The following is a 16,239-nucleotide window of genomic DNA, read 5'->3' as shown; positions in this document are numbered from 1 at the left end:
TTCCTTATTCTTTTTTATTATAATCTTAATAAATTATAAAAATCAAATCCCTATGCACATCAAAAACAAAGAGCTCATGATATATTATACAAAATGGGTGACCCTGGAGGACATTATGCTGAGTGAAATATCTCAGTCACAAAAAGACAAATACTGCATAGTGCCACTGTTGTACAATGGGACTGACATCAGGGTTGGGGTGAGACTGAGAAAAATTGGATAAATTATGTATACTGCATTGAAACATGAGGGGGAGAACTGTTTAAAAGCAATATATGATTGGGTATTATGGCTATGACAATATGCATAGTGGAGCATAATGGGGGGATTATATACCAATGAAAGAATTTTTCTTTTATTTTTCAAAGAGAAGAGTGAATGCAGGGGGAGGGGGCAGGGAGAAAAATGCAACAATGAATTAATGGAAATCCAAAATCTCTGTAAATTTTCATTAAAATTAATAACATTAAAAATTTTTTAAAACCCCAAACTAACACACATAGACCATTGATATTTTTCCACCGAGTCTACCTAGAAACCCAGTGAATTTTGACCTGTCCTTCTAGTGATAGAGGCAACTAGTCCTGTGTGATTTTAGGAACTCTTAATGTTGATAGTCTAAATTTTAAGTATAAAATGTTTTCTAGAATATGTATTTTTAAAAGAATGTAATGTATTCCATTTTTCTTTTTTATCGTGATCTTAATAAATTATAAAAATCAAATCTCTATTCACATCAAAAACAAAGAATTCATGAAATAAAAAATGGGTGACCCCGGAGGGCATTATGCTGAGTGAAATATCTCAGTCACAAAAAGACAAATGCTGCATAATGCCGCTGTTGTACAATGGGACTGACATTGGGGCTGGGGAGAAACTAAGAAAAGAGGAGATAAATAATCTATACTGCATTGAAACAGATGAGAGAGAGAACTGTTTAAAAGGAATATAGGATTAGGTATTTCTTTCATGACAAGATTACAGGAAAAGAAATGCATAGTAAAGTGAACTGTAAACCTCGGGTGGCAGGAGTTTGTTATAACAATGACAGAATTTTTTTTCTTTTCAAAGAAAAAAACTAACTTGGGGGAGGGGTGCGTAGGGAGGAAAATGTGCAACAATGAATGATGAGGGAAAAAGTAAATGGAAAGAATATGCTGTAAAACTACATATGTCATATTAAAAAATCATTACTAATAAATAAAAACTTCTTCATTAGCATTCTTATATTTTTATATTTATTCCCAATTCACTTTGGAGTTATAATTGGACATAACTTTGAAAGTCTCACACAGTGTTTATCTTGCTTGTTTTCATTGCATCTCCATGTACAAGTGGCAATTTCCTGAGTCAAAATATTATCAATAGTTCTACCAATGAGGATTATTTGCATTTTAGTTCTCTCCTGCCCTCAGTCTTTGAGTATGAAAAAAAAAGTAAAGATTTTTGACTTGGAAATTAACCATTGGAGATAATGTAATTAATTATCTTTATCTAACTGCTAACAAGTACTGAAGAGCAATGGTGTCTCTCTGGAGACTAAGGTGCATCTGATACAGGCTATGGTTACATAAATGAAAATTATGTTTTCATATATATTTCATATATGGAAGCACTTCTTCCAGTAATCACTCCTATTCTGTACCATGCCCAACAGAGAAGTTGTGAGATTTTTTCCCCCCAGTGTAAACAATTATAGAATATATTTATAAATTTCTAACATAATTTTTTAAAACTTTCTTTTTCTGGTTTTTTTTTAACTGGTTTGATTACAAAGTTTGTATACATTGTGTTTCACACTATTCTTCATTTACATTGTGTTTCATATAATCATTCTCATGCATTATGTTTTATAAAATTAATCTCCATTAGACCTTGCCCATCATTACGCTGTCTTTTTGCCTGGGCCCTTCCCATTTGCTTTCCCTCCTCCCTCTACCCACCATACTGTGCAGCCCTATGTTTTTACCCCAGCCTATCCTCAACCCTCTGCTCATCTCCACTTGAGTTCCTGTAAATGTTTTATTAGTTATCCTTCTATTTTTACAATAATTGTCTTATGAAGTGTTTGTCCTTAGGAGACTGAGTGAGTTCTTTGAGTGTATTCTTACCTTGCCTTCCTAGCTGTGTACAGTACATATAAATACATTCATTTACGTGAGGGGGGTATTGTGTTAACTCTGATGGAAATGGACTTTTTGTTTTTCAAGGTATCTCACTCCATGCTTATATTGTACACAATTACTTGATTATTTTAATGTATTTAGCTTTTCTAATTTAATTTTTTTATTATTAATTTTAATGAAAGTTTACAGAGACTTTCAATTTTCATTCATTCATTGTATTTTTCTCCCTGCCCACCCCTCCCTCCACCTCGCTCTTCTCTTTGAAAAGTTAAAGAAAAATTTTTTTCATTAGCACAATTCCACCACCACCTCCCCCCAGTACACTCCACTATGCAACCTTCATTCTGGACTCTTGTCATGACCATAATACCCAATCATACATCGCTTTTAAACTGTTCTCTCCCTCTTCTGTTTCAATGCAGTATACATAATTTATCCATCTTTTCTCAGTCTCACCCCAGTCCTGATGTCAGTCTCGTTCTACAATAGTGGCACAATGCAGTATTTGGGAAATGGACTTATTTTTAACCTTTGTGTTCCCACTGATTAATTGAGAATGCCTTGGAATCATTTCACCAATAGATCACTCTATTTCTTTGAAAAATCTCCTGAGAACTGTGACTGCAGCAAGCCATTGCACTTTTATATTTAAACAGATTCAAACATCTTGTTTTATAAAATTTAAATTCAGTGTGCTATTTGGGATAGACGATAATGTCTTTTAATTGTGTATTCAGTGCAATTTTGACTCTAAGGCTTTTTGTTCCCAGCAATCCGATATTGTGACAGATGCCAACTTATAAAACCAGACCGTTGCCATCATTGTTCCGTCTGCGATAAGTAAGAGAGCCTTTTACTACTTTTCTCGCTTATTTGGAGCGTCTCCTCTTCTTCCTATTTGTGCTTCTGAGACATTTGCTTGGAAATGATACAGTAATTTACATTACGAGGATGGCTTAGGGCCATAGTTCTCTCTCGTTCTCTCATAAAATTCCATGATTTTCTAATATTACAAAACATAGATTGAATTCTATGTGAAACTTGTTTAAATATGTTTGTGAAATGCTCAATTTTTAGTAGTTCTAACATGACTGGTTCAGTGCAGCAAACACTTTTTCTAAGATAATTTTCCATTTTTATAACCATTATTAATCAACTTTGTAATAGTCAAATGTCAGTATATATTTAAGGAGCTCTGGTAGGCTGGGGATAAGAAGCTGCACTGCAATCCCAAATGTACACGGTTCAAATCCACCAGCTGCTCCACAAAAGAAGGATGGACAGTCACTTCTCGTGTGATTAACTGCCTCTAAAAACTCATTGGAGGGTCAGCTGTGAGTTGGTTCTGATTTGATGGCACACAACAACAACAACAATAGTGTATGTTTAATATATTACAATTCAATATTATATGAAAAATTTTGTCTAGAAGATTTATAAGTATGCTGATATTTTATACTTTCTTTAATGTAAAACTACTGTGTAGTATTTTCTTGTTTTGTGAAAGTGAATTATTTTATTTAGACTTTAAATATAAGATTTTCTTATTATACCATAGTTAAAATTAGTTATATATAGTGTTTATAATAGATGAACACTGGATGTTACTCCATTTACAGGCAAATATTTTTGGAATATTTTAGTTGTACAATTCCTTTGCAATAGCTGTGCTATATACAATATTTTTTAAAAATTCAATATGATATTTGAAGGGTATTGTATCATGTTTTGTTTTACTTTTCAGATGCATTTTGAAGATGGACCATCATTGCCCGTGGTGTGTATGGCTCTACAGTTAAACAAGTTTTTCCTACACTCAATGGCAGTGCATTTTGGCATTATGCAGTGAGACTATATACAAAGACATAAAATCTGTAATCCTTATAACGTGACAAATATACACATGAATTATCCATTTGAGAAAGGAGGGAAGTAAATCTCATAAAATTTAGTGTAGGGCCAAAGCCACATAGCAGTGTTTTGGATTACAAAGGCTCTATTCTCTCTCATATTCCAATGTTCTTTTTTCCATTTTAGATTCAGACAGCAGTGGCCCTGGAACAGCCAACAGATTGTCCCCACTGAATTTAAACAGCAGATAAGGGGGCTATTTCCTAGGATGTCTTTTGTTCATCCAAATGAAGTTATTCTATTTCTAAAAGAAGGACACTCAAGATTCAACAAGTTATCTTTTTTTTTCAAATCGAGCCTACATAAATCAGTAAAATATCTAATCGAAAATGTTTTAAAGAGTTGTTCATTGACTAACAATAATCCTCTAGCATATGCTGTACATACCATTGAGAATGCTACACATGCATTGTTGTTGTGTACTGTCAAGTCAGAATCTACTTCATAGCTGACCCTCCAGCAGGTTTTCTGAGGCAGTAAATCACACAGGAGGAGGCTGCCCATTTTTCTTCTGGGTATTGAAGAATTGAACTGTGTGCCTTCCTGTTGTCAGCGCAACTCCTTGCCACGAGATCATTATAAAGCACTAAAGTATTTGGTCTTTATTTATTTTATCTCTCCAATATTTCCTGGAACTGACTTGGCAGATTACATGATGCTTTTTTTCCAAATTTTTTTTTTACATGATGCTTTTTAAATAGAAGTTCAAACAAGCTATATTGGATGTTATAAAATCTATAATCAAAACAATTTATTTTCTGTAAAAGTGCTTCTCTATTTAATTCAAAACCAGCTTCCTACATTCCTCTCAAGGAAAAACAATCTTTCCTCTATCCCTTCCAATTCCGCCATTGCACAAAAGAGTCATTGACTTGCACCCACATGGCTCAAAGTCTTACAGCCCAGCTTTGTCTGGCCTTTGTTTCCTCTTGAAACTGATACTGAAGTAAAAGGAAAATCCTCTTCTTAATAATATCTTTTTGTAACAGGATACAATTACACTAGGCTCATAGGCAACCATGTCCAGTATTTTTTCCTAAATTATTTTACTGCAGTAGGAGGCAGTCTCAGTAATCGGTTTGTTATTCACATTGGAATCTTTAGAGCTTCAAATGCAACTGTTTTCATGCAGTGCATACTTGTAATTTGTTACTTCTTCATAAATTTATTTGCCATATAAAAGGCTTTTATGATACAAAATTATTGAGTCTCATGCTATTTCCTTTATGGTGTAAATGTAAATATTTTTCTTGGGCGTAGATATACATTAAAAAAATTCAAGAAGGAAAAATATTTATTAGCAAAGTCAATAGGGAGTAAAATGATCTTACAACATTAGAAAGGGAACAGAGACATTTGAGGAAAGGAAAGCATAGACATAGACTTTATGCAGGATAATCATTATACCAAATAATGGAGATATTTTTCAAGCAATGAAGATGTTAGCCATTTCCAACTTACATTTACACAAGATCATCCGGTGTTTTTACATTTATACAAGATCATCAACTGTTTTCATGGAGGGGAAAGCAAATTTGGATTCAAAAGCATGCCATAAAATATGCTTTATTTGTGTTACATTTATTACTATAGCAGTGTAAATTCTTTGCCTTCCCTACCTCCTTTCCCGCCAGCACAAACAATAACATTTTAGAGTAAGAACCAAGAATCTCCTAACTCTTTGTAGAATGTAAAGCTGGCTTTCAAAATATTTGTTTTACAGATAAATAAAATGAAATCCTAATCAGTATTTTACTTCCTCAAGGCCACATGCTTATTTAGTGTCAGACATGTATTATGACCCTGGTGGTGTGGCTGTGATAAGCTGGTTGCATCAGTGGCATACTTACAGGAAGGTGCAAGGTGTAGTTTTTAAGACATATCATCTTATTTAGGGAAAGTTGAGAGATTTTAAATTACTGAAGCACAGGTGGAAATCAAGCTCAAAGATAAATTAGAGGAAGAATTTTATAAATTTCTCTAATCATCATACTGTTTTAAGGTTTGTCACAGGGCCTATCCTTTTAGGCATTTGTGCATTTGTAGTCTGTACTTGAACATGAAATACATGAAATAATTTTCATGAATGATCAAAATAATTACAGATCAAATTCTGAAAGCCTAGACATAGAACTTAGTAAATTTTTTTAAATATTCGTATGTATATAGTTACTGTATAAACTATCCTTAGAGAAATGCATATAAATTTAAAATGCTATCAGTCTAACACAGGATTTTGTTGGAGCAAGTGTTTTACAAAGGAAGATGTAAAATTTATTTGTAATGTTCCTTCTGTTTTGTTGACAGGGTGAACAATTGTGTTGGATTTTCAAATTACAAATTTTTCCTCCTTTTCTTGGCATATTCCTTGCTCTACTGCCTTTTTATCGCTGCTACGGATTTACAGTATTTTATCAAATTTTGGACAGTAAGTCATTACTCTGCTACATTTTCTCAGAAAAACTATATAATATTTTTTACAGTAATGACTTCTTTCAGACATTGATTGCACAAAATAAAGTTCATTTATACAGTAAGAAATTGTTTTCAGTTCTTAAAAGCTGTTTTATTTACAAAATATAAAAATAATTTCAAAATTTTTCTCTATATATCTTGAAATTTAATTCACTATTACTTGATTAGGCTATAGACAACTCATTTGTTTTCCCCGTTCATAGGTTTTTAAATGGAAGCAAATGCAAATTTAAAATTTAAGTTCTTTAAATATGCAGAAATAGCCCTGTGAATACCAAATGATGGTTAAAAATAATAGGCTATCCTAACAGTCTGCTTATTAATTTAATTCTATTAAATAATCCTTTCTTTTGATAAGACATTCTGAATCAATAGATCATTTATGTAAGACATCAACTAGATTCTATACCAAAGCTTCATAGAGCATCTGCAATGTACCAGCTTTATAGTAAAGCAGCAGGAATGCACAGGTGAATGGCCATGCTACTCGCATTCAGGGATCCTTTGAATTTCCAGCCTAAAGAATGATCCCTAGGGAATGTCAGAGATAATACTACCAACTCTTCCTCATTTCAATAGATGACTTAAGAAACATACTTAAAAAGTAGTGACCAACCAACCTTTGCACTGTGTTGACTCTGCTGACTGACAGAAGAAGCCATCAAAGAAGACTTCATGACCTGTGTCAATCTGACAGGTGCTATAGGATTTTTTTAAACAGTCAGAGGAGTGACCTCCTGCAGCTTTACTAAATGTTTCCAGCTCTAGCCTTCATTCTAGAGTCTCGTCTCTTTTGGCACATAAACAGTAAGAGTCAAACTGAAGTTGAGATAGACGTGGTAAAGTTTATTTTAGCGAGGTGGTATACACTAGTGTTGACCTCTTCTGTAGCACTGCTATTCAAATAGTTGGATGCATTATTGTGAATATGTTAACTATTTGTATTCTTGTAGCTAATGCTGTTGTTTGTGATAATATAAAACATCAATGAAAACAATAGCTAGATTAGGCCTAATAAACTTCATTTTCTGGCAATATAATAAGGCTATTTAAGTACATATGAATCTGTAACATATTAACAAAATATATTCAGATAGTGGATTAAAAACAGTATTTTCTAGTTCCTTTTTTGTGATCTTTACCACTATAAATACATGTGCATGCTACCATGCAACCATAAATATTCTGTTTTGATTATTCAGACCAAAATATATTTCCCAAATTTTAATGTCTTTTCCATATATATGTCTGTTATAGTAAATATTTCTTTTATTCTGATTATATGTTTTATACACACACACATAAATATATATCATCCTATATAAGTTGCTGTTGTTATATGCTGTTGAGTAAAAGAAACAACAAACATTATCAACAACAACAAAAATACTTACCAGTTTATTTACAGGAGTAGGGAGAATACTTTTCTCATTGACATATTATTTTATTTTATTCCTTTCTTTGTAGAATGGCCTACCTGATACCCAAGCCAAGTTCCATATTATGTTTTTATTCTTTGCTGCAGCCATGTTTTCTGTCAGCTTGTCTTCTCTGTTTGGCTATCATTGTTGGCTAGTCAGCAAAAATAAGTCTACATTAGGTGAGTATCTGATTCTGCAGTTCCCTAAATTTTAAACTGACCTATAGATATCCTCCCAGAGTTGTCATGTAACTAAATGTCACCCAGTCCTGAAGTGATAAGAATCATTCTTATTTCCTAAGCTTTTCAATGAGTTGTGACTTGGTGATTCATTCATTCATTCCCTATGTGTATCAGTTGTCCACTGTATGTAAAGCATTGTGCATACACAATGGTGAGCAAAGGCAAAACAGTCTAGTGGGAGACAGGAGACACAAACAATTAGTAATCAAAGAGAAAAGTAATTACAAAATGCAAAATGCTTTGATGGAAGCAAAAAGGATGGAACCAAAGTTAGGAAACCTGTTTAGATACAGTGTTTAGTATTTAAACTAAGTATTTCACTTAAGACCAGTAGTACAAAATATAGCACACTCACCACTCCATTGCCAAAAAACTCCCACAAAAAGTCAACAAATTACCCAAAAACATTGCTATCAAGTTGATTCCAACTCAGAGTGACCCCGTACCATAAAGTAGAACTGCCTAATAGGCGTAGGGATTCCACGGCTGTAAACCTTTAGAGAAGCTCACTCCCACACTTTCTTCTCTGGAATTATCGATGGGTTCAAACTACTGACCTTTTGGTTAGCAGCTGACCATTAGCCACGGTGCTAGAATAAAAAAGAGCCATCACTGGAAAGGTCCAGACAATCCAGGGAGAGCGAAGTCATCAATAAATAGGTCCAGATGGTCTCAGACAGAAAAACAGCATCTTCAAAGGCCCCACAGTATGGGATGGTGTCACAAATGTAAAAGGAAATTTATATTTGCAAACATTTCTTTATTTATTTTGATAGAGAGATAAATCGATATTTCAACAACATATTAAGTAGGTAACCTAATTTTAAACCTTAAGGGACTAGAAAAAGAAAAGTAAATTATATTCAAAATTAGCAGAGATAAATGGTGAAGCCACTTTCATCTATAAAATAATTTTTACCAAGATGCCAGATTCATTCAATGAGGTAAAAACCAGTCCCTTAAAAAACAAAAACAAAAAAACCCAAAAAACCACAACATATCAGGACAACTAGATAGCCAAATGTAATACATGAAATTTGACCCTCATCTTCTACCAGATGTAAATATTAACTCAAAATAAATCCATGATCTAAATGTAAAAGCCCCAAACTAAAGATGGGCAATCTCCTCTCATGCAATTAATTGCCTCTGATAATCTGCTGGAGGGTCAGCTATGGGCTAATTCCGACACACTGATACACAACAGCATGGGAGTAAAATGCAGTAATTCTACATGCACTTGAATTCAGCAATAGATTCTTAAATAGGAAACCAGAAGCATTAACAAAAGGAAAAGCAGATAAATTGAACTTCTTCAAAATTTAAAACTATTGTGCATCAAAAAGCATTATCATGTGTCTGTTTGCCATCTGAATATCTTCCTCTGTGAAAATTCTTTCCATATCTTTTGCCCATTTTGTAATTGGGTTATCAGTCTTTTTCTTGTGGAGGTCTGTAAACTATGTTATGAGACTCTTGTCTCAGATGGTATTACTAAATGTTTGTTCCCATTCTGTAGGTTTTATTTTCACCCTGTTGGAAAAAGTTTTTCATGCACACATGGATTTAATCTTTAGAAGGTCCCATGTATCAATTTTATCTTCTTCAGATTGTGCATTTCTGGCTGTATTTGGCATTTTCTTTATACCTTGGACTAGCACTTCGAAGCTTGATCCCAGTTTGTCTTTTATGAACATTATGGTTTGGGGCTTTACTCTCAAGTCTCTGATCCACCTTGAGTTGATTTTTGTGTATGGTGTGAGATGTGTATCCTGTTTCAGCTTTCTGCAGGTGGAAGTCCAGTTTGGCCAGTACCATTTGTTGAAGAAGTTATCATTTCCCCAATTAATAGCTTTGATTTCCTTGTCAAGTATCAATTAACCATAGATAGCTGGGTCTATTTCTAGGTTCTTAATTCTGTTCCATTGATCTATGTGTCTGTCATTGTACCAGCTGTCTTACTACTTCCATGTAGTATGTTTTAAGGTCAGGAAGTACTATGCCAAATCACTGGCAATAAGAGAGATGCAAATCAAAACCACAATGAGGTACCATCTCACTCCAGTGAAAGTGGCAAAGTTTAACAGGCCAGCAAGTAATAAATGTTGGGGAGTATGTGGTGAAAAAGGAACTTTTATACATTATTGGTGGGATTGTAAAATGGTACAACCATTTTGGAAGGCAGGTTGGTACTTCCTCAAAAAGTTGAACATAGATATTCCATGTGACCCAGCTATTCCACTACTTGGAATATACCCTGAAAAAAATGAGAACTGAAGCACAAACTGAAGTTTGTACACCAATGTTCATAGCAGCATTATTCACCATCACGGGAACATGGAAACAGCCCTAATATCCAACCACAAATGAATGGATTGAGAAATTATGGTACATTCACCCAATGGAGTACTATGCAGCATGCGGGAATAATAGCTTTGTAAATCAGTACCTAATTTGGGAGGGACTGGAGAGTATTATGCTGAGTGAACTAACTCAGTCCCACAAGGATAAATACTGTATAAAACTTTTATTGCATAAGGATCCAAGAGGGGTGGGAGAGGTTGGAAGCAAAGGGATGTGGATGTGCAGGGGAAGGGGAGATTAATCATGGGATTGTACAATTTGATGGGGGCGGGGTGAGGGAAATTGGAAGAATTTGTTTTTAAAAACAATGTAATCATATTTTATAAATAAACTAGTAGAAAATTTTTTTTAAAAAAGCAATATCAAGAAAGCAAAAAGGTAACCTACAGAATAAATCTGTACATTTTAGATATATGATAAGGATCTCAAAATATAAAGAACTCTTACAACTCAACAACAGAAGACAACCCCCCCCCCAATATGGACAAAGAACTTGATAAATGTTTCTCAAAAGAAGATCTATAGATGGTCAATAAGTACAACAAAAGATGCTCAATATCATTACCTGAGAAACGAAAATCAAAGCCACTAAATACCTGATATAACAGTAATTTAAAAATAAAAATAAAGAAAAATAACAAATAAGAGGATTTATAGAAATCGGAATTCTCATATATTGCTGAAGGGAATGTAGATCACTATAGAATATAGATTGACTCAACATTTCATCGTCATTCAGCTGAGATGGAATTGACTCACAGCTGACCCTCCAGCAGGTTTGCAGAGGTTGTTAGTCCCACAAGAGGAGATTGCTCATCTTCCTGGAATGCAGAGAAATGGATTGACATTTTCCCAATATGTAACTATCTCCAAAGTATGATATAATTTGATAATCCCATTCTAAAGTATGTACATGAGATAATTAAAAACAGATGTTCAAAAAGAAAGCTATTCAGAAATACAGTAGCATTATTCACAATGGCTAAAAGATGAGAACAATCCAAATGTGCATCAACAGGAGAACAGAGAGAAAAGATAATCTGCATACAGTTGAAGATTATTTTATGCTGTCCAATTGGAACCAAGTCATAGCTGTCCCTCCAGTGAGTTTTCAGGGGCAGTAATTTGTATGGAAGGAGACTGCCCATCTTTCTCTTGTGGAGCAGATGGTAGATTTGAACCATATGCCTTTGAGATGGCAGCAAATGTTCTCATACAACAATGTGGATAAATCTGGGAAATGTTATATTGCATGGAAGAAACCAGGCACAAACATAACAACATGTATTGCTAAATTACATGATTTGTGTGAAGCATCCACATAGCTAATTCCACAGAAAAGCAAGCAGATTGGGGTTGTCAGGGCCTTGGGGTTATAGTGAAGTATGGAGTGACTGCTTGGTAGGTATGTTGTTACTTTTGGATATGAAAATATTTTGTGACTTGATAAAATAGTTGTTCACTATTTTGAATAATGTGAAGTGATACGGAATTAGACACTTTTAACTTGTTAGCTTTATATTATATGACTTTCACTTCACTTATTACAATAAGTCTTTAAAAGCCCTTCATAAAAAGGCCTAGGTGTTTTTGAGAAATTAAACATGACTTCAATATTTTACACAATAAATTATATTAAGCATCACTAGAAAAGATGAAGAATTTGTGAAATACTGTACTACAGAGATGAATCTAGAGCAAATAATGCCAAGTGACATAAGTAAATAAATAACTTAAGGGAAATCATGGCTTTTTTTTCTCCTTCTGTGGCCATTGCTGAAGCAGCAGTGGTCAAAATGAAATTCAGTTCTTAAGTGACTTCAGACCAAAGCAAAAACCATAAAAGGCATTTTAATGCACCTTCCCACATATCTTCTCCTCTGTCCAAGAAGCTGAGACAGAAAAACAATGTATAGTCCGTGCACATCTGAAAGGATGATGAATTTCAAATTGTACAAGGGTACTATAACGGTAAGCAAACCGGCTAAGTAGTCCAGGTGTATAGAAAGAAGTGCCATCTCCACTGAACAGGTGCAGCAAGATAAAGCTAATGGCATAACCGTCCAGGTGGGCATTCACCTCAGCAAAGTGTCTATCACTAGGCTAATAATGGACAACAACAGAGAAAAGATCCTCAAACATAAAGCCAAATCTCACCAGGTAGGAAAAGAAAAGGGCAAATATATGGAAGAAACAAGAAGATCAGGACTAAAATATTATTGTGCACACTTCATTAAAAACCAAAAATGAAACACAAAAATGAGAATTAAGTAAATGGTGTATACTGCACTAAAAAAAAAAAAGGTTCAAGGCCACAAAATAAAAGAAGGGAAGGTTTACACACAAACCAATATTGGAGGGTTACCTGAGACTAGAAGTAAGGAGAGAGGAACAAAAATTAATAGACAAGTTAGGTGAAGGGAAAGACAATATACAGTAAGGGATAATTAGACATTACATTAACAATTTTTGGCCAAGGACTGCAGCCTTCAATATGGACTGAAGCACAACATCAAGAAAACAAAGGTTCTCCCCACTGGGATGATTGACAGCATCATCATAGATGGTAAAAAGATTGAGATTGTTAAAACCTTCCGTTTGCTTGGCTCCGCAATCAACACTCTTGGTACCAGCTAGCCAGAAAATTAAAAGACGAATTGCATGCGGGGGAAGAAGAACAAACTGGGGAGGAGGATAGAGAGAATGGTGCAGCAATGAAGGAATGGAAACCCAAAATCCCTGTAAATGTTCATTAAAATTAATAAAATTTAATAATAATAAAAAAAAAATAAAAGACGAATTGCATTGGAAAAGTTTGCTGTCAGAAACCTCTCCAAAGTACTGATGCTCTCCAAAGAGCAACAATATCAGTCTGGAGACAGGCCTTGGTCTTTGCAATTACTTGCTGTGCATCAGAAAGCTTGACAATGACTAGGGATGATAAAAGGAGAATTAATGCAGTTGAGCTGTGCTACTGGAGAAGAGTATTGAATATACCATGGACTGCTAGGAGAACAAACAGGTTCATCCTGAAGAGAGTGAATCCAGGCTGCTCCTTGGATGCAAGGATTCTGAAGCTTCATCTTACATACTTTGGACATGTGGCAAGGCGGGATCAGTCCTTGGAGAGCGATGTCATGTTTGAGAGGGTGGAGGGACAGCACAAGAGGAAGACCCTAGATGAAATGGATTCAGTGATTGGGGTAATGGGGTATGTGTGTCAGAGACAGTAAGATTGGCACAGAATAGAGCAGGGTTTAGGGCTGTTGTACATAGGGTTACTGTTAGTCGCAGGTGACTCAACAGCACATAACATTATAAAAATAAAATGTCTTTTAAATAGTAAATTGTTTTTAGGAGGGGTTTCTTTCCTAGAAATGTCTGGATTTAACTTAAAGCATTGAAAGACTTGTTTAAATGTGTTAGTTCTATTTTTTAAAAAAATGTATAAAAATGAATATGACGGGTAGGGAGAAAGGGATGGGGGTATTGTATACTAATGAAGGAATTTTTTCTCTTTTTCTTTTCGGAGAGGGGAGCGAACTGGTGGGGAGGGGTGGGCAGGGAGAAAAGTGCGGCAATGAATGAATGGAAATCCAAAACCTCTGTAAATGTCTATTAAAATTAATAAAAAAAGAAGAATAAATGAATATGACATAAGGTTTCAAATGCTAAGAATCTTTAAATAACCATTTTTTAAAAAAAATATTAATTTACCTCTAGTTAAATTTATTTTTTTCTTTTTTCACAGTATAGATAAAATGATACATTTTTTTTGTTTGTACTCTAAAAGTGAAAATTTAAATTCTGGCTAAAATTGACAAAATTGGTTAAAAAATATTATATGTTCTTGTTATATACCATAGAGTTGAAACTGACCCAGTTTCTGGTGAGTTTTCAGAGGCAATTAATCCCATGGGAGGAGATTGCCCATCCTTCTCCCACACAGCACAGCTTCTTATCACTAGGCCATCAGAGCTCTGTACCCCTTCATCTATTTACTCATCCAAAGATCAAGATTAAAGGTGTTTTCCCTGATTTTCTACAGTGCATATGTGCTGCTATATTAAGAAAAGATTTCCCTAAAAGGTACAATAGACATAAACATATCTATGATAGTTTAAAAATATCACCACCAATAATGTCAAATGGATTCTAACTACTATCAACCCTCCACTGGTTTTGCAAGGCTGTAAATCTTTATGAGAAGAGATTAGTCATCTTTGAATCGGTGCAACTGGTAGATTTCTTTTTTTATTATTATTATTAAATTTTATTAGTTTTAATGAACATTTACAGGGATTTTGGGTTTTCATTCCTTCATTGCTGCACCATTCTCTCTACCCTCCTCCCTAATTTGTTCTTCTTCCCCGCCATCCGAATGTCAGTTTTAATTGTCCAATTGCCACAGTGCTTGTCAAAGTCAGTTCTGATTAATCTCCTTTGTCGGTGTGTCCTTTGCCATTCCCTATCACTCCTCCCTGAGAGAGACTTCACCCTGATTCATAAGGAAAAGGGGATGGAGTATTCTCTTAGCTACTTCCTGCTGAAAAGGGATGCTGTGGGTTTCAGGGTGAAGATCTTCTCTCACTACTCTAAAGGGCCCCTTTGGCAGTAGGAAACACATAGACTATTATGGAGATTGATTTTGGAATTTAGATGCACTCTTATTGATTGTGCTTGGCCAGACATGATCATATCCTTGAAGATGTATCATGGGGGTGTTGCAACCTAGATGACACAAATTTAATAAGTTATGAGTACATGAGTAAAAAATTATGGAAAAGTAAAAGAAAAGATTCTTTCATTGTTTTACAAACCCTTCCCCGGGTCCCCTCCACCATGTAGCCATCGCTCTAGACTCCTGTCATGACCGAAATACCTAGTCACATATCTCTTTTAAACAGTTTTCTCCCTCCTCTGTTTCAGTGCAGTATACATTATTGAACCCATCTTACTCAGTCTCTCCCCAACCCCAAGGACAGTCCCATTCTACAACAGTGGCATCATGTAATATTTGTCCTTTTGTGACTGGGATATTTCACTCAGCATAATGTTCTCCAGAGTCAACCATTTTGAATAATATTGCATGAGTTTCTTGTTTTTTAATGCAGCATAGTATTCCATTGTGCGAATATACCACAGCTTCTCTAGCCATTCGTTTGTTGATGGGCACTTAGGTTGTTTCCAACTCCTTGCTATTGTGAACAAAGCTGCAATAAATATGGATGTGCATATATCTGCTTGGGTGTCAGCTATGGTCTCTTCAGGGTATATTCCCAGTAGTGGAACTGCTGGGTCAAATGGTATCTCTATTTGCAACTTTTTGAGAAAGCGCCATACTGCTTTCCACAGGGGCAACTGGTAGATTTAAACTGCTGAGTTTTGGTTAGCAGTGTAATACACAACAACACACTATACTACCAGAACTCCTTATTTCAAGTATTGTTATGTAACTGTTGAATCATAACAGATTCATAGCTGACCCTTCAGTAGATTTCCAAAGGCTTTAAATTGCACAAGAGAAGATTGCCTATCTTTCTCCTGTGGATTCGAGCCATGTACCTTTGGGATGACAATATAATTTCTTACCATTGGGCCACTAGAGTGTATATAACTTATATTGCAGGGCAGTTGATAGGGACTGTCACAAGAAGCTCACCATTGGGAGTTTTACTTATTTAATTCAAACATTTCTAA

At 34.8% G+C, this 16,239-nt stretch overlaps 1 protein-coding gene across 1 annotated transcript in view; it reads left to right on the top strand.

Moving 5' to 3' along the window:
• Window positions 1–16,239, top strand: part of ZDHHC2 (zinc finger, DHHC-type containing 2) — a 101,653-nt gene that overhangs the window by 67,753 nt on the left and 17,661 nt on the right. Inside the window, exons 5-8 of the mRNA XM_006893554.1 lie at window positions 2,897–2,966; window positions 3,871–3,903; window positions 6,345–6,465; window positions 7,980–8,112. Of these exons, the coding sequence (XP_006893616.1) occupies window positions 2,897–2,966; window positions 3,871–3,903; window positions 6,345–6,465; window positions 7,980–8,112 (357 nt within the window). The remainder of the gene's footprint in view (window positions 1–2,896; window positions 2,967–3,870; window positions 3,904–6,344; window positions 6,466–7,979; window positions 8,113–16,239) is intronic.

Source organism: Elephantulus edwardii, unplaced genomic scaffold, assembly GCF_000299155.1.
Source record: "Elephantulus edwardii isolate Elephantulus edwardi_28Jun2011 unplaced genomic scaffold, EleEdw1.0 scaffold00128, whole genome shotgun sequence".
NCBI classification, from domain to species: domain Eukaryota; kingdom Metazoa; phylum Chordata; class Mammalia; order Macroscelidea; family Macroscelididae; genus Elephantulus; species Elephantulus edwardii.
This window is presented reverse-complemented; position numbering and strand designations above follow the sequence as displayed.